This window comes from Salvia miltiorrhiza, chromosome 6 (assembly GCF_028751815.1).
Source record: "Salvia miltiorrhiza cultivar Shanhuang (shh) chromosome 6, IMPLAD_Smil_shh, whole genome shotgun sequence".
In the NCBI taxonomy this organism is placed as follows: domain Eukaryota; kingdom Viridiplantae; phylum Streptophyta; class Magnoliopsida; order Lamiales; family Lamiaceae; genus Salvia; species Salvia miltiorrhiza.
This window is the reverse complement of record NC_080392.1, coordinates 36,711,723-36,736,882: the sequence shown is the minus strand read 5'-3', so window position 1 is coordinate 36,736,882 and position 25,160 is coordinate 36,711,723. Positions and strand designations below refer to the sequence as shown.

The 25,160-nt window shown below is 37.2% G+C and overlaps 1 protein-coding gene and 1 long non-coding RNA gene across 4 annotated transcripts; both read left to right on the top strand.

The window, feature by feature from the left end:
* Window positions 1-2,070: 2,070 nt before the first annotated feature.
* On the top strand, window positions 2,071-6,712 carry LOC130989350 (uncharacterized). 2 transcript variants are annotated; one of them, XR_009090573.1, is made up of 3 exons: window positions 2,071-2,151; window positions 2,568-5,469; window positions 6,262-6,712. It is a non-coding gene; the product is annotated as an uncharacterized LOC130989350 (long non-coding RNA). The 2 variants fall into 2 exon arrangements; XR_009090572.1 differs by having other exon boundaries at window positions 2,076-5,469.
* A 12,516-nt stretch (window positions 6,713-19,228) lies between these two features.
* LOC130989349 (glycosyltransferase BC10) lies at window positions 19,229-25,160 on the top strand. 2 transcript variants are annotated; one of them, XM_057913307.1, is made up of 11 exons: window positions 19,229-19,957; window positions 21,569-21,685; window positions 21,945-22,045; window positions 22,186-22,257; window positions 22,450-22,531; window positions 22,680-22,760; window positions 23,458-23,496; window positions 23,676-23,741; window positions 23,813-23,962; window positions 24,576-24,704; window positions 24,832-25,160. In XM_057913307.1, exons 1-11 carry the CDS (start codon window positions 19,691-19,693, stop codon window positions 24,865-24,867), a joined length of 1,140 nt encoding a protein of 379 aa, XP_057769290.1. In that variant the 5' UTR covers window positions 19,229-19,690; the 3' UTR covers window positions 24,868-25,160. The 2 variants fall into 2 exon arrangements, with proteins under 2 accessions (XP_057769290.1, XP_057769289.1); XM_057913306.1 differs by having other exon boundaries at window positions 19,290-19,957; window positions 24,576-25,160.

The window sequence follows — 25,160 nt, the reverse complement described above, 5'->3', positions numbered from 1 at the left end:
ACGGAGGGAGGAAAGGGGGCGGTGAGGGCGTAGAGAGAGGGAGGAGGTTGCTTGGTGCTTCTGTCGTCCGACAGAGATCGATAGAGAGAGGGGGTGAAGACGGTGGTCTTCGCCGACTGGAGGCGGCGCTTGGGCTAGAGGTGGTAGATTTTGGGTTTTAGTGTGATTCAGAGAGAGAGGAAGGTTAGGAGAAAGGGGGAGCGATTGGCGGCTTTGGGCGTTCAGAGGGAGGTGGTGCGTCGTGTGTGAGAGGCGAGAGAGAGGGGACGAGGGAGAAGGGAGTCAAGGTGGAGGGTGTATCTGGCGTGTGTGAAATGAAGAAGAAAGGGTGTTATTATTGGGCCTTTTTTATTTGGGTTTGATTTTTATTATTTGAGCATGGGCTGATTTATTTTAATTTATTGGGCTGCAAAAATTCTAAAATCTTGGGCCCCGATTATTTTGGAAAAATGGGCTGCGTTTTAATAGGCATTTGGACTATTGCCATCTAATTAAATTGGGCTGCATTTTATTTAATTAAAGAAATCTCTTTGATTAATTTATTAATTAGACTTTATAATTAGTTTAATTAATTATTTTAAAGAGTAAGTTACATAATAATAATAATATTATTATTATTATTATTATTATTATTATTATTATTATTATTATTATTATATGCGTATACTAAGTGTAATAACTTATTATATGACTTAAGGCATGAAATGAATTTGCATATGCATTTTACAAATGAAAGCAGCTATGATTTAAATTGATCTTCTTAAATCCATTATTAAGAAAAATCGAGCAAGGATATTGTTGGTGTCCTTAGCTCAAGATTTTAGTTTTCAGTATTTATTTTTAAATTTGAAAACCCAACGTGACTAATCATCAAATGTTAAGCACTACACTATGACTTAAGATTAGATTGAGGAGACCTATTAAGAATAGAATTTCTTGTAGGCTTTGTGGACCAAGGAGATTAGCGGTGCTTTTCTAACACAAGTTTATGTGATTATGATCTTCAAGCTTTGCCTATCCAGGTGGGCTTACTTTCCAAATATATAAAGTATGATTGAGTTATTAAACTCTAAATGTTTTTATGAAATGCAAACTGTTTATAAGTTCAAAAGAAATGCAAACTGTTTATCCAATAAAATATTTTGTGCACTCTGTTCCGTTTAAGGTTCGTATAAGTTAATCGATCGAGGCTCTCTCTTGACCTAACACGTTATTTGATAATTGTATACACCTATTAGCTGACCTGGTGGGTTGATCTCCATCGGGCACTAATCATGTATGAGGCGTTATAAGGGTGCTCGACGGGATGTGTTCCCGAGCATTGGGTCCCAAACGAGAACTTGGCAGGGTTCTGCCCTCAGTTCAAGTAAGCAGGAGTAATGGATCCGTCGGTGACTAAAGGTCCGGGATCACCGCGAGTAACGAAAGGGAGTGTGACATGTGTGCACAAATGAAAGAAATTATTTTAATATACTTAGAAGTTTTTTCAATTTAAAATCTTCTAAGTTATGTCAATTATGATTGGATAAACGGCTCTTACGAAAATATAAAATATTTCAGAAAATACTTTGCCCACTGAGTACATTAGTAGTTAGTCCAAAAATACTTTCAAATGTTTTCAGGTTGGCTGGCCGGTGCTAACGGGACTGAGCTGAGGTTATGGTTGAACTTTCTATTTAGACTTCCGCTGTAGCAATAACTCTTATTTGTCTTTTATTTTCTCAACTTAAGACTTTCATGTTAGATTTAGAATGACATCTATATTCGAGCTTAAATACTTAACTCCTAGTCTTATGCTAATGAATACTGGTTATCAGAAACATGAAACAAAAATTGTGATCTAAAGGGGACTAGCCCGACTTGTTATCTTATTATTCGGGTTCAATAGGGATTTTTCCTTATGTTATTTTTCTAAAATGGTTGCACCTCGATTGTATTTATTCCTTCAAGAATTGGGTGTGACATTGTGTTTTTGTATTCTGCAGCTATTCTCGGTATCAGTTTGAAGAAAGATGGCGCCGTTGGTGTGTATGATCAATGATCTCCATCCTTCGATTACCACATCTGCAAGTACTGCGTTCATATCGAGTTCCTTTTAACGGGAATCGGCAGGATATAATGAGCTTCGAATGCATACTACATGATAAAGAGGTTTGTAAAAATACAAAATATAGACATACATTTATTTTGTACTGTTAACTTATCATAGTTTCATATCTGTGCATGGGTCTAAGACACATGCTTCCTTCGAAAGGAATTTAGTGAATAGTGTTGTGGGGAAAATCAAAGAAGGGCGTTATTATGTGTTCCACAAATTCTACATAAGGTCAAATCACATGCGTTTCAAAACCACAGATAATGATTTTCGTATAATAATGACACAAAACAGTCAGATCTGTGCTATTGAAGCTAATGAATTTCCAACTGATAAGTTTTCATTCAAGACATTTGGTGAAATTGTTGGAATTGAAAATGTTATAGATACAACGCTATTTGGTTAAAATTTGAGTTTTTGTAATTGTTTGTTTATGTTGAATGGTAGTGATTTTACTTTAAATGTGCTACAGATGTTATTGGAGTTATTGTGGAGAGTGGTGGTGTTGTGAATCAACCTAACGCCAAGATGCTTGAGCTGAAACTTGAGGATGAGAAGTAATATTTATGTTTAATAATATTGTTATATGTTTTTTTGTTTCTCATTTGCTTGATGATGAATTTAAGTTTTTAATTTTTTTTGGCAGTCATAATTCTATGGTTTACACTTTGTGAGAAGAATTTGTTGATAAATTTTTGAAGTCAAGTTGATCCAAATATGAAAAAAAATACCAATAGTGCTAGTACAATTCTGCAGGGCACACATATACAAGGATAATGTATTTTTGCTGTATAAGTTATAAGCTTTGATATATATAGTTTTTGAAGTTTTGTTCATGGTTGCAGGGGAGGTAAGAATCTCAACTTCTTACAACATTTCAAAGGTTCTACTAAACACAGACATCAAAGAAATGAATAATTTCAGGCAGAGGTAAGATCTTTTGTTTTTTGAGCTGATTAAGCATTTTATTTAAAGAGTGCAGAATTGGTTTTTTTTTTTTTTTGTTATATGTTGTAGAATCTTTGGAAACCTTCAATTCTTCGAGACTATGGACATTGTTTTCAACAATCAACCTAATAGGTAGATTGATGAGACTGAAAATCTGGAGGTCAAATCTATTGAAGATGTTTTTTGTTTGGAGGTATCATTTCTAAAAATCTAAATTTATGGTTTCTGTTTAAACTGCAGCATTGAAATTTGAAAATTAAAGTACCTATATTTTGTATCTTTTTGTGAAGCTCAGGATGGTGCTATTGGATTTGTGGAAAGGTTGATCATATTGACTCAAATTCTGAATGGTGGTACATGGCATGTAAACGCTGGTCTAAAAAAATAGCTAAAGTTGATAGTAAGTTCTTTTGCGATAGATGCAAGAAATACGATGGGATAGCTAGCAAAAGGTAAAATTTTACAATAATTCATTATAGATTCGAGAGTTGTTATAATTTGATATTTTATAATTGTTTTTGTTGATAGGTTTATGTTGAGGATCAATGTGGTTGATGCGAGTAGCAATAACTGAAATAAAACACTCACTATATACCTTAACACCTCCACCATTTATCTCCTAAGCTCTTTTTCCCAAGAGTTGAACAACCTCACGATCCCACAACAAAAGAGTAGCATTGCTACTCGCATCAACCACATTGATCCTCAACATGAACCTATCAATAAAAAATAATTATAAAATATCAAATTATAACAACTCTCGAATCTATAATGAATTATTGTAAAATTTTACCTTTTGTTAGCCATCCCATCGTATTTCTTGCATCTATCGCAAAAGAACTTACTATCAACTTTAGCTACTTTTTAAGTATAGCGTTTACATGCCATGTACCACCATTCAGAATTTGAGTCAATATGATCAACCTTTCCACAAATCCAATAGCACCCATCTTGAGTTTCACAAAAAGATACAAATTATAGTACTTTAATTTTCAAATTTCAATGTTGCAGTTTAAATAGAAACAATAAATTTAGATTTTTAGAAATGATTACTCCAAACAAAAAACATCTTCAATAGATTTGACCTCTAGATTTTCAATCCCATCAATCAACCTCTTAGGTTAATTGTTGAAAACAATGTTCATAGTCTCGAAGAATCGAAGGTTTCCAAAGATTCTACAACATATAACAAAAAAAATCAATTCTGCACTCTTTAAATAAAATGCTTAATCAGCTCAAAAAACAAAAGATCTTTACACCTGTCTGAAATCATTCATTTCTTTGATGTCTGTGTCTAGTAGAACCTTTGAAACGTTGTAAGAAGTAGAGATTCTTACCTCCCCTGCAACCATGAATTAAACTTCAAAAACTATATATATATCAAAGCTTATAACTTATACAGCAAAAAAACATTACCCTTGTATATGTGTGCCCTGCAGAATTGTACCAGCACTATTGGTATTTTTTCACATTTGGATCGACTTGACTTAAAAATTCATCAACAAAGTCTTCCCATAAAGTGCAAACCACAGAATTATGACTGCCAAAAAAAAAAATTAAAAACTTAAATTCATCATCAAGCAAATGAGCAGCAAAAAACATATAACAATATTATAGAACATAAATATTACTTCTCATCCTCAAGTTTCAGCTCAAGCATCTTGGCGTTAGGTCGATTCACAACACCACCACTCTCCACAATAACTCCAATAACATCTATAGCACATTTAAAGTAAAATCACTGCCATTCAACATAAACAAACAATTACAAAAACTCGAATTTTTACCAAATAGCGTTGTATCTGTAGCATTTTTAATTCCAACGGTTTCACCAAATGTCTTGAATAAAAACTTATCAGTTGGAAATTCATTAGCTTCAATAGCACAGATCTGACTCTTTTGTGTCATTATTATACGAAAATCATTATCTGTGGTTTTGAAACGCATGTGATTTGGCCTTATGTAGAATTTGTGGAACACATAATAACGCCCTTCTTTGATTTTCCCCACAACACTTCACTAAATTCCTTCCGAATGAAGCATGTATCTTAGACCCCTGCACAGATATGAAACTAAGATCAGTTAACAGTACAAAATAAATGTATGTCTATATTTTGTATTTTTACAAACCTCTTCATCCTGTAGTATGCATTCGAAGCTCATTATATCCTGCCAATTTCCGTTAAAAGGAACTCGATATGAACACAGTACTCTGACTTTTATTGCAGATGTGGTAATCGAAGGATGGAGATCATTGATCATACACACCAACGACGCCATCTTTCTTCAAACTGATACTGAGAATAGCTGTAGAATACAAAACACAAAACATTTGTTCTACGTGTTTTATGCTTCATAAAAGAAATGAAGAAAGTGAATAAAAGAAACCTAAAGTTTCGGTGTGTCAAAACAAATGAAATGCACAGGTATTTATAGATGGATTGGAAAATTTATGGCGCCAATTTGATATTTGATATAGCTTAAATTGTGCATCTTCAGAGCCACAATATCTTTGATTCTCTTCAGATCCACAATCTCTTAATCCTTGTTCATGATTAACATTTGCGCGGCTCAAGAAGACCTACATTTCTTAATCCCTCTTCATCTTTCATCTATCTATATCTCTGTGGTATGGTTTCATTATATTACTCCCTCCGTCCCAATAATCTTGTCCCACTTTCCTTTTTGGTTTGTCCCAATAATCTTATCCCATTTCATTTTTAGGAAAATTTTAGGAACTAATTAATTTCTAATTAAACACTATCATAATTAATCCCCCTCTCCCCTCTAAATCATCTTACTCGGCTCTCTCTCTCTCTCTCTACCACCTCCCTCATTCCCCCTCTCTAAATTCATTCCACCGGCGCCGCGCGTTCCCTTCACCTCTGTTCTGCCGGCGTCGCCTCCCTCTTCCCTCTCTGTAAATCCGCTCCCCTCTTCTCCCTTCTATAACTTTACAGGTGTCGTCTCTCCCTTCACCTTTGTTCTGTCGACGCCTCCTTCCTCTTCCCCCTCTGTAAATTCGCTCCCTTCTTCCCCCTCTATAACTTCTTAGGCGCCGCCTCCACCCCTTCCCCCTCTGTAAATCTCACCTCTGCCCTCTCGCATCTCGCCGAAATTTGCTGAGTATGTCTGCATTCTAGGGTTTATTGTGTGTATTTGATACGTATGATTTAATGTGGTTGTTTCTACTTTGTGCTCTTGATTTCGTTTTGTAGTTGGGTGAATTTTGCATTCGTGAAATTTTGTTGAAGAAAAATTAGGGGGCTGAGGGTTTCGTGGAATTGTTGAAAGACACAGAGAACTTGGGGCTGAACTAGGGGGAGAGATGAGGCAGCGAAGAGGAGAGAAATCAGGCAAAAAGGTGGGGCTGTCGGACTAGGTCTTGCACGCAGGTGTGGCTCCGCCTACTGTTGTCATCGCCAGAGTTAAATATGGTGTCGCCGGCGGCGCGACGTCTGCATAGTGTATGATGAGGGAGAGAGTGCCGAGAGAGAGAGACATGTTTGGGGAAGGAGTTAAGCTATACTTATTTTTTCTTAAACATGTGGGACCTTCTATTTTACAACACTAATTTCGCACTCCTTAATCTCCGTGCCCAAAAGAAAGGGGACAACATTATTGGGACGGGAGCAGTACTATTTTATTATTATTCTTCTTATATTCTTACATTTACCAGCTCAAACACAAATATTCGATTGTATTTACAAAATCTGCAACATTAAATGTTTATTACAAAATCAATATATATATTGTTTTTATTTTAATATATTGTTTAATATATTATTTTATATTGTTTTATTGTTTAGTACAAAATCAATATATATATTGTTTTTATTGTTTAGTACAAAACCAATAACAACATATGCATATATTTATGTGATTCTTTTTATTATATAATAATTATTTAATCCAATTTAATTTAATTATTTACAAAATTCTGTAAATACTTCACTTATTCTATAAACTTAATATTTAATCTATTCTGCAAATGACAATTATGAAACAATATGTGAATATAAGATATGAATTAAAAATATGTGACCAAAGAAATACTACAAAAAAGTCAAAACATTTATTGAACATTAAATGCAAACATTAAATACACCCTCAAATTCGCAGCCACCAAATCCTAGCAGATAATTTGCAGCCGCCAATTCACATTATCCGAAGCATGCATGAGCAACACAAAACATGGAACAGTAAAAAAAGGCAAAACATTAAATGAACATTAAATGCAGCCATATATTGAAGGATTTCAGCACATCACAGAATAAGACAAAAAAAAGAATACTGCTGAATTAAAAGTTTATTAAAGAGGAAAAAGAAACCTAAAAAACCCAAAGAGAAGACCAGGGCCGGGCCTCATTAAAACCTCAAAACGAGGAAAAAGAGTACCCGTCTAGATACAACGAAAACAAGAACACAACACGGTGGGGCGGAAGCTGAGGTGAGGAGACTTCAGAAGTTCTGGTCGGACCATCACCCCCAAGTCCCCCCGGTTTCCACCGAACACCGAAAAAACAAAAAGAAAACCCAAGGAGAAAGGGTCAAACAACCAAACTAACAAACTCACACGCACCCAGAGCAAGGTATCGCACCATGCGAACAAATGAAGAGTGGACATCATCGAAAACCAACTGTGCAATCTCAGGGATAGAATGCAGCCAAAAACCTTCCTGTGAAAGAGAGGAAGTAAGGTAATCGGCGACGCGGTTACCTTCCCGGTAGTTATGAGAGCAACAGAGGTTGTACTGCTCCACGCCGTTGAGCGCAGCATGCCATCTGCTCCGGAAACGCCAAGGGATCAGAACCTCATGATTATTGAAAACATTAACAACATACATCGAATCGGACTCTATCCAAAGGTTATACCATTGATGAGCAGCAGCCCTCTCAAGAATGATAATAAGAGCAAAAAGTTTCGCCTCAAAGGTGAAACCAGCCCCTGCCGAAAAGTGAAAACACGCCACAACCGAATTAAAGGCATTTTTTACCACACCACCAGCATGCATCGCCGTAGGATTACCACGAATGGACCCGTCGATATTAGCTTTGAGCCAAGATGGGGGAGGAAGAGTCCAGCCAGAATCAATGTTGACCGAAGCAGGCCGCGGATTGCCTGCAACACCGAGACGACGAAGGATCCCGAGCTCGAACACCGAGTTCGCCATGCTTCCTAATTTAAAATTGGTCGTAGCCTCCAAAAAGGAAACCTTAAGAAGTTTCACCATATCATGAGGGGAAGCCGCAACATTTTGAAAAATCAACTGATGGCGAGAGTACCAGAAACCCCAAAGAATCGTTACAACGCCAACACGCCAAAGGCTTGTCACTTGAGCACTTGCACTATATTGTATAGCAAAGATAACCGGAACCTCAATCTCAAACCAAGAGAAAAGAAAGCCCCATAAATGCTTAGCAAAATTGCAATCCCAAAAAAGATGATCTATATTTTCCTCGGCATTAAGACAGAGGCTGCAAATATTAGGCGCAATGAAACCACAACGTTGAAGCGCATCCATAGTGGGAAGACGGCCCAAAATAATACGCCAACAAGTGATAGAACGGCGCACCAGGATGAAAGGCGCCCAAATCCATTTCCCCCAATCCACCGAAGGAAAAGAATGAGCGAAATGATCAAAAGCCATAGCAGCAGAAATATTACCAAACCGAGAGTGCACCCATGCTCGATCGTCATCCACATCCCCAATCGGAATCGAGATAATGTCGAAAGCAACCTCAGGAAACGCTTCCAGAAACGAGTCAGTGAGATGCCAAATATCATCAAAATAAAGATCTGACACTTTGTGCGAGAGAAAATGAGCCATGTAGCTCGGTATACGTAGGCACGAGGAGAGCCTATACCCGAGCCAATTGTCATGCCAAAAAGAGATGGAATCCCCCCGGCCAATAATACAGAACGTGTCCTGCACAATCTGCTATAGCGGCTCCCGAACACTAAGCCAGATAGAGGAAGAAAACCAGCAGGAGGATGGACGCAACAACGGAGAGAGATAACGCCGGCGAAAGATATCAAAACCGAGAGTTCATTCCTTAAGGATTTGCCAACCCAAACGGAACATAAAGTTGTTGTTAATATCAGAAAAGCTATTCACACCCAAACCACCCCTCACCTTAGGAGCGCAAACCCTATTCCAAGCAACCGAGGAACGAGCTTTTGACGTGGTACAACCAGTCTAAATAAAAGAGCGACAAGCTTTATCAAGCTCATGAAGCAGTTTAGCCGGCCATTGATAAATGAGCATGCTGTGCACCGTCGTACTCTGAATCACCGAAGCAACTAAACAAACCTGTCCGGCCATAGATAATTGCAAACCCTTCCACCTAGAGAACTTTGACAGAATAATATCTTTAATCTTGACCAGATGAGAAGCCGAGACACGGCCCAGGAAAACCGGAACCCCCAGATAGGTGAACGGAATGGAGGCAATAGAAAAATGAAGAAGACACTGAAGGCGCCTCTGCACCTGCGTAGGAACACCCCTACCAAAATAAATAGTAGATTTTGCTGTGTTGCAATGCTGCCCCGAGACTTGAGCATAAATTTGCAAAATAGAATTAATCATGATACACGAGCGTTTAGAAGCGCGACAAAACAACAGCACATCGTCAGCATACAGCAAATGCGACGAGAAACTCAACTGGCGAGACATTTGCATCTGGGAGATAAAACCATTATCAACCGCGTGGAGAAGCAATCTACTCAAAAGATCCTCAGCTAGGCCGAAAAGAATGGGAGAGAGAGGGTCACCTTGCCTCACCCCTCTGCTACATTCAAAATAGCCATGAATCACTCCATTAAACATGATAGAAATACGGGCTGAAGCGAAGATGGTCTAAATCCAATTTTTGAAGACCGTAGGGAAATCAAACGCCGTGAGAACCACATTAATGAACTCCCAATTCAGAGTATCAAAAGCCTTCTTAATATCCACCTTCAAGGCCATATTATTCCCTTTACGAGATCGATTCATGCAATTAACACCTTCTGATGCGAGCAAAATACCTTCATGTATCGAGCGCCCCGCCACAAACCCGAACTAATTAGGCGAGATAATGTCAGAAGCAATGTTATTCAAACGCGTAGCAAGGATTTTCATGATGATTTTAAACAGAAAATTGCCCAAACCAATAGGCTTATAATCTGAAATCAACATAGCGTCATCTTTCTTAAGAATCAAAGTTAAGAAATAGGAATTCAAACCCTTAGGCAAGTAATGTCTCGTAAAAAAACATTGCATCGCATAAATCACATCCGAACAGATAATATCCCATGCAACCTGAAAAAATTTACCACTGAAACCATCGGGCCCAGGAGCACCGTTGCAATTCATGGAAAAAACCGCTGCCCGTATCTCGTCCTCCGAAGGGCAACAAATGAGCGACTCCCCTTGATTCTGAGTAACTAAAGTAGGAACATGCTGACCAATCCAAGATCCATCTGGAATGCTGCCAATCTAAAGTGCTCTTCCGTAACTCCAGTAGGGCATTTTTGGACCTTGCAAATTTTGATGAATTCGCTCAAGAAATTGTACGGATCTTCTCCCTTCTTGCCATAGTACTTCGGGAGAACATTAAGCAGTCCAAGCTTAATCTCAATACCGGTAGCAGCTGTCGGCATCTGAATTGGGGTGGGCGGGTCATCGGCCTCGTGGCTGGAGGGGTCGCACAGCCTAGGATCGTTGACGGCCATGTCGTCTCCGGTGCCTTCGTCAGAACTCGAATAAACTGCCTCCTCACAAACTGTTTCTGCCTCTGATTCTGGTTCTGTTTGGGCAAACAGAGCCTCGTCAGCAGCGACAGCACTGGGTTTCGCCTCGACGAACTGTTTCGTTCGAAAAGACAGGTCAGGTTGCGAATCCAACAGCTCCAGTAGCTTCCTTGCCTTAGCCTCTTTCCTTAGTTTCTTTGCGGTTTTCTCGATCTCACAATCGTAGAGGAGGTTTGGCTTAGAAGATCTGCTCATAAACAAAAGAAAATAAAAAGGGAAAATAGATCAAAGGGAAAAGAATTAGATTAACACCGCTCCCCGGCAACGGCGCCAATTTGGTGGACGTTGTATACCACCAAATAATTCCTGTAGAATTATCAAAACAAATTAGTATGATGATAAGCAGGGTCGATCCCACAGAGAGCAGGTAAATCATTCAGTTCCCTAAAATCTATAATTTTGGTGATGCCGACACGCCTTAAATTTTGAGAAAATATTAATTAACTAAGAAAGCAAATTAAATCAAATAAAATAACTCTTGAAATAAATCAATAAAAGGGTAACTCGGCTCAAATAAATCCACACTAATTCAAAGCTCTGATCATCGACGCAAAGATTAATTAATCTCTATCAGCCAACTAGTTATAGGATACCGTGATACGCACTGACACACCCCAATTCCTACTTACTGTGTCGATAGACGGCTGGATACGCCAGTCCTGCCTATTTCCCTTATTAAAATATAACCTAGCTGGATACGCCAGTCATAGATTTAATATTCTAATAGCATTAAGATGAAGGAACCCAGTTTAGATCAATTATCCTAGATACACTAGTAATAATTAATCCACCAGTTTATTCCTACTACGAACACGGTAGCTTTATCACTAATCAGCCATATTCCAACAATTACGGATTAGAGGTGCTAATTGACTGTAATCCAATTAAATCTAAGTTTATCAGGCTTAAATAAAATCAGGATTATCTTTAAACACAAGGAATTAATCGGAATCAATAGGAACCAATTTTATGCTCAATTAGGTCTTACAGATTATTAAATTAGTGCTTCATTATTCTCGCCGAATTAAAAGTTTAGCTACTCATAATTAAACTAAGAACAATCAAATAAATAAAGATGAACATAGAACAATAAAATAAATTGCAAGAAAATAAATGTCACCACTTGAATTTAAAAGAAACCGTCTGTTTTGATTCACCAAAAAAACTGATCTGCCACCAATCTTCAATGTAGCAAAAGCAAGTAATTCAAAATAACTAAATTCTAAAACCTAAGTAAATCACGTCTAATACCTAATGAAATCAAAAAGTCAACTTCAATTCCCTACTCTAAATTGCGGTTAAGTGGGTTTTTTAAATTAAAACCTAACATATATATATATATATATATATATATATATATATATATATATATATATATATCCTAATCTATGCGGCTCTCCCTTAAACAAGCTAAGGGAATTAAAACCCTTAAGTTGTTGCTAATGGGCTTCGGCCCTTACAAAATAAAACATATGAAATAATTAAAATCGAGAGTTTTGGACATAATTAAATCTAGAATAATTAATCCAAGCTCAATCTCAAAACTCCTCCAAAATCAATCAACTTCTTCCACAATTCTCGACTTTCACCAACTTCCTCCGTCCACGAGCATCCATCTCCAATCCATCTAATTACTATGCCAAAACATCACAAATCATGTAAAACCAATATAAAACCATAGCAAAACACACACTAAACTAAGCAACTAAAATGCACACATCAATAGGCGAATGGTCAGAACCCACCCGCGGAAGAACACGATAATTGATATTCTCTCAATAATCAGAAAACGAAGCAGAAATAAGAACACGATCTAAAACTGACTCCGTGGTGTAAGGAAAACGACGCCTATCCGTCCAAGTGAAAATAGGCCCAGAAGAGACCGACTGAAAAAGCATGTTGTCATCAATAAAATCTCGAAACTCTTGACAAGCAATAACACTAGGGTTGCACCGACCCTGTCGCTCATGTGCCCCAAGGAGAGCATTAAAGTCACCAATGAGAATGAGGCTACCAGAAGCGTAACCCGCCAAAAACTCCCAAAGCAAACGGCGCGAGATATAATTACAGCTCGCATGCACAAAAGCCGCAAAGAAAGAAAACCCCGGAATCTCAACCTCAAGCACCACCGCTTGATCAGAAGAAAAAACAACTTTAGTGGTAATCGTCGGAGAAGCAAAGATCCAAATATTGGATGCATGCACGTCTCTATCGTTTTGATGCACCGGCCGGACATTGATAGATTGCCAAAAAGAAGACTGGGTACGATTAAAACTAGTCTTGGGCTAAAAAATTCCAACAAGTGAAGGGGAATGAGTAACACATTGATTGTGTAAAAGATTACGGGCAGTAGAAAAGCCCCTAATATTCCATGCAAAAATATTCATTGGATAACCAACATTTCATCCTCCTCATTATGAGGATTATCCTCACGATGCGCATCCGCTTCCGCGTCCATAATATCACTCCAACGTTCGCCAACCACCGTATCCATAATCATCGATGATGGGCATTGGGAAGAAGTAGAATAAGCATACAACGGCATGCCATTAGCATTGGCTTCCCGGACCAAATCTAAAAAAGCCTTGGGCCGGACATTAGGTGTTTCAGCACCATGGTCATGTTCAGCACGAGCAGCACGTTTCACTTCACTATGGCGCCGCAAATCCAATTGACCCTCAGAGGCAAAAAAGCCACGATCAAAGCTCGTTGCGCTGCCCATCTTACCCACACAACTGTTGTCAGCAAGAGGATCCGATCGAGAACCGGCTGCATGAGACTTGGCCCTAGCCAAAGAGGACGAAAGCCGACTCTGAGTGTCCCTAACAAATGTCAAATCAGACCCCAAGTGATTGGGGGAAACCAAAGGAAAATCCACTCCGGGTGTTGAGAACTTAGTGTTATATCCTAATTCTTGTTTTGATTATACCAAAATCAATAAGTTTATTTTGTAATAGACTAGAACTGCTTGAACTCAAGTGTTAGAGTTCTTTTTCTAGTTTAGTTGTTGTTCTGAAGACTGAAGACTGAAGTTGTCGACTGAAGTATCAAGTTGAAGAATCAGTTTTGACAGATTACTTAAATGCGAGCCACGTGGAATTAGTGGACTGATACTAAAGTCAAGTATCAGTTAAACATTCTTCCTCAGACTGAACCTACAACGTTCAAAGGAAGCCACGCACTCCAGAAGTACAGCCGCATTAAATGCAGAGATCTCAGGATCGTCCTTTCTCTGCAGAGGTCATTCCTCTTTGGTGATTACCTTTTCAGAGATGTCGCATCTCCTGCTCCTCAACATAGCCGTTCTCACCAAACAAGGAACCTCGAAGATTGAAGCCTCAGCCCAAGTTCAAATTACTTTCTAACGGATGAAATCTTGAAGACCTTCTCCGCCAATGGATCTATTCAAGACGTCTCCTATAAATAGCGCTCGAGGATCACTTCAATCTTCACCGATTCAACAACATAAGCTGAAACGCTGCCAAAATAGGTACTCAACTAAAGCCTGACTCTCCAAAGTTTGAATCGAAGAAGAGAATCCCAAAGCCAAAAATCAGTCACTGCTGATTACATATATTCTCTTAGACCTTAGGCAAACCTTGTTTATCTAAAGCCTAGGTCAAACTAACTCCAAAGAACTTGTTCTTTGAAGTTTAGTTGGCAAATTTTCAAACCTCTCTTCAACCGACCGAATTGAGTGTTTGTGTGAAAAAGGAGTTTAGAAAGGTGTTCTGTCTCCGTGAGGTCCTAGTGCCCAGCGCGTGCTAGGAGTGAGAAATCCAACAAGGTGTGTTGGTACTGAAGATTGGATCTTCAGTTGTTTCGGTTGTGTGCACCCGTAAGCACATGTTCATGTTTGCAGTGCACCCGTAAGCACTTGCCAGTGAAGTTGTTGGTCTGATCAACCGACCATGGATGTAGGAAGTGTTTTCCAAACCACGTAAAAAACTCTATGTTATTTACTGCTTTCAGTATTTACTTTCTTACTTGTGTTCTTCCCTTCGTAAACTAAAAACTGATTAATAGCAAAGAGAGACCTAAAGACCAACAACATGCTTAACTCACAGGCTATTTCGAAATAAATTTTTTTCGCTGCGTGTGTTATCAGTCTAACTGATCTATCTTCTGATAGTCAGTAAGACTTATAACATCTTTGTTTATCAAACTCGACTGAATCCTTACGTGTATGATCAGTTAAGGTCTTTGACTTAACTGATAACTCTTTACTGAAGAGTATTCAGTATCAGTCGTCAACCATGTTTTGGTCAAAACTCTTTTCAGTAAACAGGTTATTTGAGTTTGTGTTTGAAGTTTCGTTTTAACTCCTGTAAAAGTCTAAAAATAGCCTATAGCCTATAGGTGTATTCCTCCCCCATACACCTATTCGAGACCCTCCGGACCTAACACCAGGTGTTTGAATTAAATCTTGAGAGGGAGAATTGTGCACGGCAGCTGTTTGATGAATTTCCCCAGCTGAAGAGGACAACTCAACCTGCCCTTTAGCCAAATCCGAGCTTCTATGCCTGACCGGAGGTGGAATGGTGAGAGATAAAATGCCGTCAGGCTGAACCTGAGGTAAGCTGCTTTCCCTGGCCGAAGAAGAGAAATCCACCCCAGTCGTTTGAACAGCTTGGTGATTTGCCCCAGCATAAGAGTATAACTCGGCCTGCTTCCTGGTCAAATCGACCTTGTTCGGAGACGGAATGCACGTTATTGGAGCCGTCTGCCCCGCGGAAGCCTGAAGCGGCAGCTCAGTTTCTTCATAAATCATCTCCGTATCTGATTCCTCCCCAAGAACCTCAAAACCATTTTGATTAGTGGTGTCAGGAGCCTTAGGTTTATTATTCCATCGTTGGGCTTGACGCCTATGTTTTTTACCACGCACCGGACGAAAACCATCCTCAAAAATCGCAGCAGGAGGAACCGACGCATGAATAGCAGTAGGAACCTCCGCAGGGACCATATTGGGGACCGCAGTCTCCTTAATGTTGGAGTCATTAAGCTTTCTACTACATCATATCTATCCGAAGAATGGCCAATCGTTTTACAAATACTACAATAATATGGCATAGATTCATAACCAAATTCCACCTCCAAAGCCACGTTAGGTTACCCCCACTCACCTTTCGGTGGCACGTTACCACGTGCCACCGAAAGGTGAGTGGGGTAACCTTAGAAACATCAATCTCGACCAGGACACGCGCGAAGTGTCCTACAGCAGCAGAATATGTAAGACCATCAAGTTTAGTTGGCGTGCCAACCGAATGTGCAATGCCCGTAATAACTTCAGGATGCCAACAATCATGAGGCAAGTAATAAATCTGGAGCCAAACCAGGGCGATAGTAGAAGAAACCTTATACGGATCAAAGAGAGGCGTCCAATCACGGATCCGAAGAAGTCCAAAGGAAAGTTTCCATGAAAGCTTGGAGCGAGCAGTAAGCATATCAGATTCCCTACTAAATTGAAGCGTAAAAAAACCTTTTTCCCAGAGTGACAACACGAAACAGGCTATCCAAGCGCCACAAAGACGAGAGTTCCGCCTGAATCTTAGAAGGAGTCCGAGGAAGACTACCTTTTGGTAATAATAACTTCGCATGAAGCGCAAAACGTAGCTCATGCAACTGTTGCTGATATATAGAATCTGGAATATGCAACACCATCTTTTCCCCAGTGGTATGAGGATGGAGCGCACAAAAATCCTATGCTAAAACATCAGAAGGCTTCGGCGAAAAAACCCTAGCCGCGGAAGCGTAAGTTCGTCTAGGGTTAGTAACAGGCTTACCCTTATTGAGTGGTGGCGGCTCATGTGGGGTAGTGTTCACAGGCGAGATAACCTTCCCAAGATCAGAAACAGATCCTGGGAGAGACGGTCGAGGGACCGAAGCATCAACGGAAGTTGCATTCGGGACAATAGCCAATTCGCGAGAAAGAGTGGGCGGCTCAGGAGGAGCCGGAAGAGAGGAAGAGGAAGCCATGAAGACGATCCCCGGAGAAAACAAGGCCGGAGATCAGAAATCGCCCAAAAAAAAAATACAATGAAATGCATTTTGGGCGGGAATCTAGGTGTGTTTTTTGGTGATTTTTTTTTGTTTTTTTTTGTTTTTATATATTGTAGATGGAAGGGGGGCGTAATTTTGAGATTTTCATTAGATTAGTTCTTTTACCCCAAAAAACGAGAAAAGACATAAAATTCATGATTGTAAAATTTAAAATAATCTAGGAAATTCTCATTTTAACGTAAAATTATCAATAAAAAATAACCCTAGCTATATTAACTGTATATAATATGTAAAGTTAATTGTCTCCTGACATGTGCATATCTACCAAATTTTAACGGGCAGAAATAAAGATCATAATTAAACTTGTGAAATACTAGTATTATACAATTATTAATGCACATGGTCTTGTATAATTAACCAATTAATTAAACAATTAATTCAACTAATCAAAGTCAACCTAGAAAAAAAGTCGTTGCAATATTTAACACCCAATTAATTCAAATAATTGCAATATTTAGGTGCTCGAGCTTCCGAGTGAATAATTGCATATTAAACGCATTTGCACATTAATTCTAGAAGAAAATAAAGTGATGTTTGGTATAGCTCTTAATTAATTATGATCATAACATATAAACAATGTTATACAAAAAGAAATGATTTGGTAGCATCACCAAACCATGTGTTCGATGTAACTCCTCACCTCGATCCCCCCTTTTAGTTTTATCACATAAGATTTTCTATTTTTAATTATATATATATATTTGATTTTATTCATACGTTTGTTGTGAAAATTATATAATTCTAAATTTTCATGAATTTTCATTTTGAAATATTACAAGTGTATCTAAATGCAGCGGTCAAATATTTTCAAGTGTTTTTTTTTTTTTTTTAATTCTAAATATTTATTATTTATGTTGTGCTCGATACTTCCCCTCATACTATCTATATAGTCTCGAAATATTTTATTTGATTTAATTATTCTCTTGTATAATAATCCAACTAGTTAACAACACCAATTTTCATATTTAAATCCAAATATGCGACAATTACCTAAACACAAGCCCAACCAATGTGGTAGGTTGCAAGCTCAAGTGTGTCTTTATTTATAACATAAATTCCCAATTTCAACTTTGCATTCTAATTAGAATAGTTAATAAACGTTAGTTAAGTAATAAAATACATTTAGATTAGTGCCACCATAATCGAAATATTACAAGTCTGAATTCTCTAATTCAATTTAGAAAGAAGAGCCTAGTGTGAGATAATTTCACTATAAAACAAATCAAGAGTCGAAGCCAAATTTATAATAAATTGTATATTTATAATTATATATAAATAATCAGAAAAATGAATGTGCCACCTATCTAATCATAAAACGATCTTACATGAGTATTTGATTTACTTTGTCCCAACGCATCCAATTAAGGACATAGTAATATCATATTATCTTCCCCTTTAATGACATTTCAACCTCACACAATCATAATGTTGTCAAATTCATGTTTAGCATTTAAATCATGTTAATCTTAAACTTAAGTTATAGTATAACTGTTTCAGTTAAACTTATTAACAAATATAGTATGTCTCATTCTGAAAAAAAGTATTCACCTGATTACTTATTTACTTCAATATATCTCCGTTTTCATATTTATTAATTCATAAATAATGATAAAAATATGAAACATTGAAGATAATTATAGACCAAGGGATGGATTAAAATAAAAACTAGTACTAGTATTTTTAAAATGTAAATAGAAATAATTTACGATCCTTTGATCATTAAAATCTATGAGTGGTTCATTGCTTTGTTGGATGAATTCAAAGTCTTAGATTTGAATTTCACAAAGAGTGAATATTTTAATTTTTGAAATTCATACATTTACACAACGAATTCATACATGTTATATATAGAATCAGACATTTTCGTTGATTCGTATTTTGTATTTTAAGAGGAGTTTATATCATAATGCTTCCCTGTAGACTAAACTATCATATTGTAACCCCCCTATTCTAATTTGTATATTTTATGAATTATTGAACTTTCAAACAATTCTCATTTTATATATAAAATTTTAAAATATGTATTAAAATTGCTTAATTATTAATTCTTTCATTTTTCGATCAAATTTAGTCGATTTTGCCCATTTTGTTTTCTTTGTAAATCAACGTTTGTTTAGTAATCGGCAAATTTGGACACATAGATGGTCATTTAAGCACTAAATTTAGTTGGAAAATGAACGAGATAGCAAAATGAGAAAAATAATAATAGATAAATAATTTTAATACAAAATTTAAAAATTGTGTGAAAATTGAAATTTATTTGAAAGTTAGATTAATTTATATGCAATTAATCCAATAAATATCTATTAATTTCAAATTATGCAAAAAGAGAAAGGATTAGGCAGTGTCGGGCAGAACACGCAAGGAAGCATAAAAGTGGAAAAAACACTCAGTGTCTATTCCTACTTCCAATCATATAATCTCACTTTCTAAGCCAAGTTTCTCTCTCTAGCTTCGTTTCCACTACTGAATCAAGTGATTTAGTAATTTCCACTGGAATCTGGAGTAAATAATTCGAGCTTCCGATTTTGTTGCCATCAGATTCTCTCATAGCTCGTGAAGCTGATCACTTCTCTGCTAATCCGTGACTGTTTCACGGAATTCTAGAATTTTTGCCGATTTTTTAAGTTTTTATCTGTTCACCGATCTATTTGTATTGAGTCAGACAGTCAGAGTAGTGTAAATTGAGCCGATGTTGTGCGTAAGTGGAGAAGATGCAGCTGAAATGCAGTGTGGAATGCAGAGAGATTGATTTGTGTTAGTGAATGATGTGAAGATTGAGAGAATTTGAAATGCTGAGCCCTAAATTAGGAGCTCAGTTAGAGCGGATGAAGCGGAGGTCGAATTCGGGGAAATTTCATCACAGGTGGAAGCGAAAATTCTTCGCGTTTCTTTTGATTGCGATTTGTTTCGCGACGTTTCTGTTGATGGAATCAGAGTACAGTAAGATCAAAATGCCTTCGTTAATATCTCCGACGCTGCAGAAGCCGAAGATTGCTTTTCTTTTTATTGCTCGGAATCGGATTCCTCTCGACATTGTTTGGGATGTATTTTTTCAGGTAATTATTGGCATCCTCTTACCATTTTTGGAAACTTATTTAATCTTTTTATGGAAGCGATCTTAATCCGGTTCCGGTTATTTCTCTTTTATTTTTCTTCTTTCTAATTCTACTTTGCTTTTATTTGTTTACAATATGCCACATAATTCAGTTTCCTAATGTGTTGCTTTGGCAGACTAGGGATTTTTTAAAATTGTTTTTGTATCACAATTTTGAGTATATATGAATCATAGGAGAAACGAGAACCACCATTATTCCTCATTGATTGTGTTGTGATCATCTGAAAGACTAATAATTAATAGGATTTGAGCTCGAGCTCGATTCATAAACGAGCCGAGCCCGAATACTAGCAAACTCGAGCTCAGCTTGTTTAAATATTCAGATGTTCGAGCTCGACTCCAGCTTCTGTTTGATCGAGCTCGACTCATCACCCATTTACCGAGCTCGAGTTTGGCTCGTGTGGTACTTGATAATGTCGAATTTGAGCTCGAGCTCGAGCTTGATTCTTCAGATGTTCGTATAAAATGATATTCGAGTTCGAACTCGTTCAAAACTCATTAAAGGCTTGAAAAATGTTCAAGATGTGCTATTCGTCTTAATCAATATGTTGCTCGAGCTCGATCGTTCAAGGCTCGTGTACTAGCTCGATTGAAGGTTCGTGAACAGGTTCGCAAACAAACGAATTGGAATTTGTTCGCAAGCTCAACGAGCCGAGCGCTGTCAGGCTCGAGCTCGGCCCGCTAAAATTATCAAGCTCGAAATCAGACTCGAGCTCGGCTTGTTTACTATCGAATCGAGCTCCGAACGATCTTTGTTTCGAGCCGAATCTCAAATAACTTGCTAGTAGCTCTGTTCATTTACAATCCTAAATGCATCATTGCTTACTCATGCACCATTGACGAATTTCATTGAAGTTCGAAAATACTTGAATTAAGTATGATATATTTGTAATAAACTGAAAACATGTATTAAGCTCCTTGAATTTATCGAGTTGCAAAATTATTATTTGCACATGTACTTTTTTCCCCTTTATTAAGTTATCAGTTATTTGTATTGATATATTTCTGAACCAAAAGTGGACGAGAAATGAATGTTTATACTTTTGAAGTTGTTGAACCTTTCAAAATTATAGTATTTGATAATATCTGATTTGAAATTGTAAGGACTGAATTGGAATTTGTTATCATGCATGTAAACCAGTTCATTAATTAGGGGCGATCTCAGATTTTGCCTTACTGTTATACCTTTGTTTCTGGGGAGCATGAGAAATTAGTTATTCTGTTGGGAAAACTTTTGATTGCAATCTTGTCTTCACTACTTGTAGCATTGATAGCTTTTGACTGATGGACATCTTACATTATGATGTGATCTAATTAGAAGTGTAAGTTGTGTTTGTCCGACAGTAGTTATATGAAGTATATATATATCTTATTTACTTGTTTGGGCGGGTTGATAACCTCTTTTGGGTGTGTTAATCCTATAGTCAGATGATCAAATAATTATTTAGACATAGTAGTGGTAATATTGTCTTTAATCCATGAAAATTTATTTGACAGTAGATTTTATAGAGAGCTTTCACTTCAATCTATGGAACGTTATGTTATTTTGCAGGGTGATACAGAGAATAGGTTTTCCATTTATGTTCATTCAAGACCGGGGTTCTTGTTGAATGCAGCAACGACGAGATCAAAATTTTTCTTAAACCGTCAAGTGAATGATAGCGTACAGGTCTGGTTTTTTTAAAATAAATTGTGCTCTCGCCGAACAAGATTTCAGTTTCCTGATGTACCTCTACTTTTTTTCTTTCAATATCATGGTTTTGATCCTATATTCAATTTGAAGGAAATAAAATGTATATTTAATCTGTGATACTCTTTTTGTCTTACTTCGATTGGTATGTTGATTGACTTTAATCTTTATATAAGAATCTCACACTCTATGTTTTATTTGCATTTCAAGTGATATCTAACTAGTGATGCTTTATTAGGTAGATTGGGGAGAAGCAAGCATGATCCAGGCAGAGCGTATTTTGCTTCAAGGTGCGCTGATGGATCCTTTCAATGAGCGGTTTCTTTTCCTTTCAGACAGGTAAAATCTGATTTGTGCTGTGAGATAATAAGCCCCCTTCTATACTTTAATGTATCCCTTTCGGCTTTCTTGAATTTATAAAAATCTAGTCAGTCACAAAAAGATGAGCAACTCATCTGTTTTTATTTTTTGCGCTGCAGCTGCATACCTCTCTACAATTTCAGCTACACGTATGACTATATAATGTCAACCCCAAATAGCTTTGTGGACAGGTAATGTCAACCCCAAATTCCTTGCTCTCCCTATTTACCTGTGAAATGATTAATAATTTGGATTTCTGGTTTATCCTTTTTTTTTTTAAGCTTTTGTTTTTATATTTTCTCTTTTCAAGTACACAGCTTGTTGTGGATGTAAGTTCCGAATTTAATCAGCTTGTGAGACCTCCTTGTCAATTGTGGTTGCAGTTTTGCTGATAAAAAGGAAAGTCGTTACAATCCAAAAATGCATCCAGTGATTTCTGTTGACAACTGGAGGAAGGGATCTCAGGTGACTCGTGATTTTGTACTTCTCAGAGTTGAACTAGTTTGACAGATACATTATGACAGAAGCAGATATGAAAATAAAAACTACACAGTTCCTACTTATGTTTCTAGCGTGTTTGTTTTATTCTTAATCTGTCTTTTGTTCTTTGCAGTGGGTTGTTCTGACCAGAAAGCATGCTGGGGTTGTAGTTGAAGATAAAACTGTATTCTCTATGTTTCAGTTACAATGCAAGGTTGGTATAGTGAGCATTCCCCTTTTGCATCATTGTCTGATTAAGAGTTGAATATATTTTTGGTGTCATGATGCTTTCACCTTCCACAAGTTGTATTTGTTTTAGTTCAAAGTTTTTCGCTGCTAGCTTTAAATGCATTATGCATTGATGTAACTTTGTACTTGTCTAAATACTCTTTACTTCCTAAAGGGGCATTTACTTTGAGTGATAGATTAGATTCCCAATACTAGGATTGAGCATTTGAAGGATTACATGATCAAACAGGCTCAAGCCTCAACATTATTCGATCCATCAAAGTAAATGGTGGATTAACTTATGCTATATACGCTATCATCCAAAGTAAACACCCCCTTAGGGAATTAACTGATCAAAGGCGCAAAGGTAATTTTCAGAACTCGTTAAGGATCTCATTTACCTTATTTCGATGAATAATCTTTCCCAACTCAAGTTCTCGAGTGAGGAAAAGTTTATATCTACTAAAATTCTGGCATGTAAATTCTACAATCAGTTAGATGTTCAGATGCTTAATATCTCTATGAGCATACTTTATGAACTATGCTTGCTACTTTTCATAATATTAATTTAAATGTTAATATCATTGGAGGGGCTGACATGGACATGTTTTCTCTATCAAGCATGATTTTATTTAAATTTTTCTGTTGTTGACTTGTTCTTTCTCCATTCCTTTCGAAAACAGAGGAAGTCTTTACCTGAATTTTGGCGAGACCGTCCCATTGTAAGTCTGCTCTCTGTTTATTTCCTTTCACACATCAATTGAAACATGATTAACTGCAGTAGTGAGAAGTAGTAGTACCTATGGATTTCTTTTCATGATTTTGGGTTCCTTTTTTAGATCGTGAAAACTATTTATGGGGGGAGAAAAGTTTTAACTCTGTTGTCAATTTTGTTATGCAGCCTGCCGATTCATCAGCTGAACATAATTGTATACCTGATGAACACTATGTTCAAACCTTGCTCACTGTAAGCTGACCTCACTCAAAGCTAGCTGTTAAATATTATCAATGTCCATTGATTATCTTTTGTCTGTTCAGCTAAAAGGTCTAGAAGGAGAAATCACTAGAAGGTCACTGACTCACAGTTCTTGGGATCTAACATCTTCGAGAGATCCTCATAGGAAAGGATGGCATCCCGTCACCTACAAGTTGGGCGATGCTACTTCCAGTCTTATCCAGTCCATCAAGGTAATTTTCCTGCTGTTTTGGATATATTCCCATTCTCCTTCCCACATGTTTCCATTCCCTCGAGCATTGAAGCCCGCATGAACCATCCCTGATCCCTCAAATAAACTTTCATTTGAAGGTTAAAAAAATAATGAAGCCTCTAACCTCATCGGAAAAAATTTAAACTCGCAATTTAGGGCTTTGGTGGATCTAACGTTGACGTATAACTAGTGTTTTCTAGATTGAAGGTTTTGATCTTCCCGAGAAACTTATTTCTTGTAGGGCACATTAGTAAGAATGGAATGATATATTTCCATGTTGGTGTTGATCGATTTCTTTCTTTCTTCCTTTCTTTCTGCCTCGAAGACTTAATCTCAAGTAAGCAGAGTCTAGTTGCATATTGTGTAATTCTCTGGGCCCTGCACAGCTGAAGATTTGAAGTTAATTCCTCTTTGACTATGGCTCAGCTTGTGGAAAACTGTATCGTTTCTTCGGTTTCATCTGGATTCTGGGCATTAGTAGCTTTGAGATAGTGGAATTGGCTCAGCTGCTAATGTATAATAGTACTATGAATGTATCAGAAAAGTTACAATTCGAAATTTCTTAGGCTTCATATACGTGTTTTCCTCTGCAGGCCATAGATAACATCTATTTCGAGACTGAGTATAGAAGAGAGTGGTGCACTAGCAAGGGGAAACCCTCTCAATGCTTCCTCTTCGCCAGAAAATTCACACGACCTGCTGCCCTACGTCTTCTTAATATGGTGAGTCCATTCTATTTTCATTCTGTTTATATAAGAATGATAATTGTAGGTGACATGCATAACAAGAAACATAGTAATGAATGAAAATCTACGATTCTGCTGTAAAACGCATTGTCTGTGGCTGCAGTCTGCTTTCGGATTTTCCAGAGAAGCTACAACTTGAGCATAATACCACGATCTAGACTACGGATTAGCAACCGGAATTCGTACATGTGAATAACCTAGTAAGTCATCCATACTGATTAAGATCCATATCAATATGAATTGTATTTTGTGATGTAGTTGTTGTAATAAAGGCTGTCTTATTATTATCTTACATATATTCCTGTGAGATGTCAATATTAGGTGTATTTTAGTTTCTCTGATATGTTACTATAAGGGGAGACTGAAATGTTCAGTAATTGTAATTCTGCAGCTTCAGTAGTAGTCAATGTAATCTATATTTTTTATTCACTA

Excerpts from the sequence above, each read along its gene's own strand:
- LOC130989349 (XM_057913306.1), top strand. The coding sequence starts at position 19,691 with ATGCTGAGCCCTAAATTAGGAGCTCAGTTAGAGCGGATGAAGCGGAGG. Across the intron at positions 22,532-22,679 it reads ACTGGAGGAAGGGATCTCAG|TGGGTTGTTCTGACCAGAAA; the intron begins GTGACTCGTGAT and ends TGTTCTTTGCAG. Across the intron at positions 23,497-23,675 it reads TTTGGCGAGACCGTCCCATT|CCTGCCGATTCATCAGCTGA; the intron begins GTAAGTCTGCTC and ends TTTGTTATGCAG.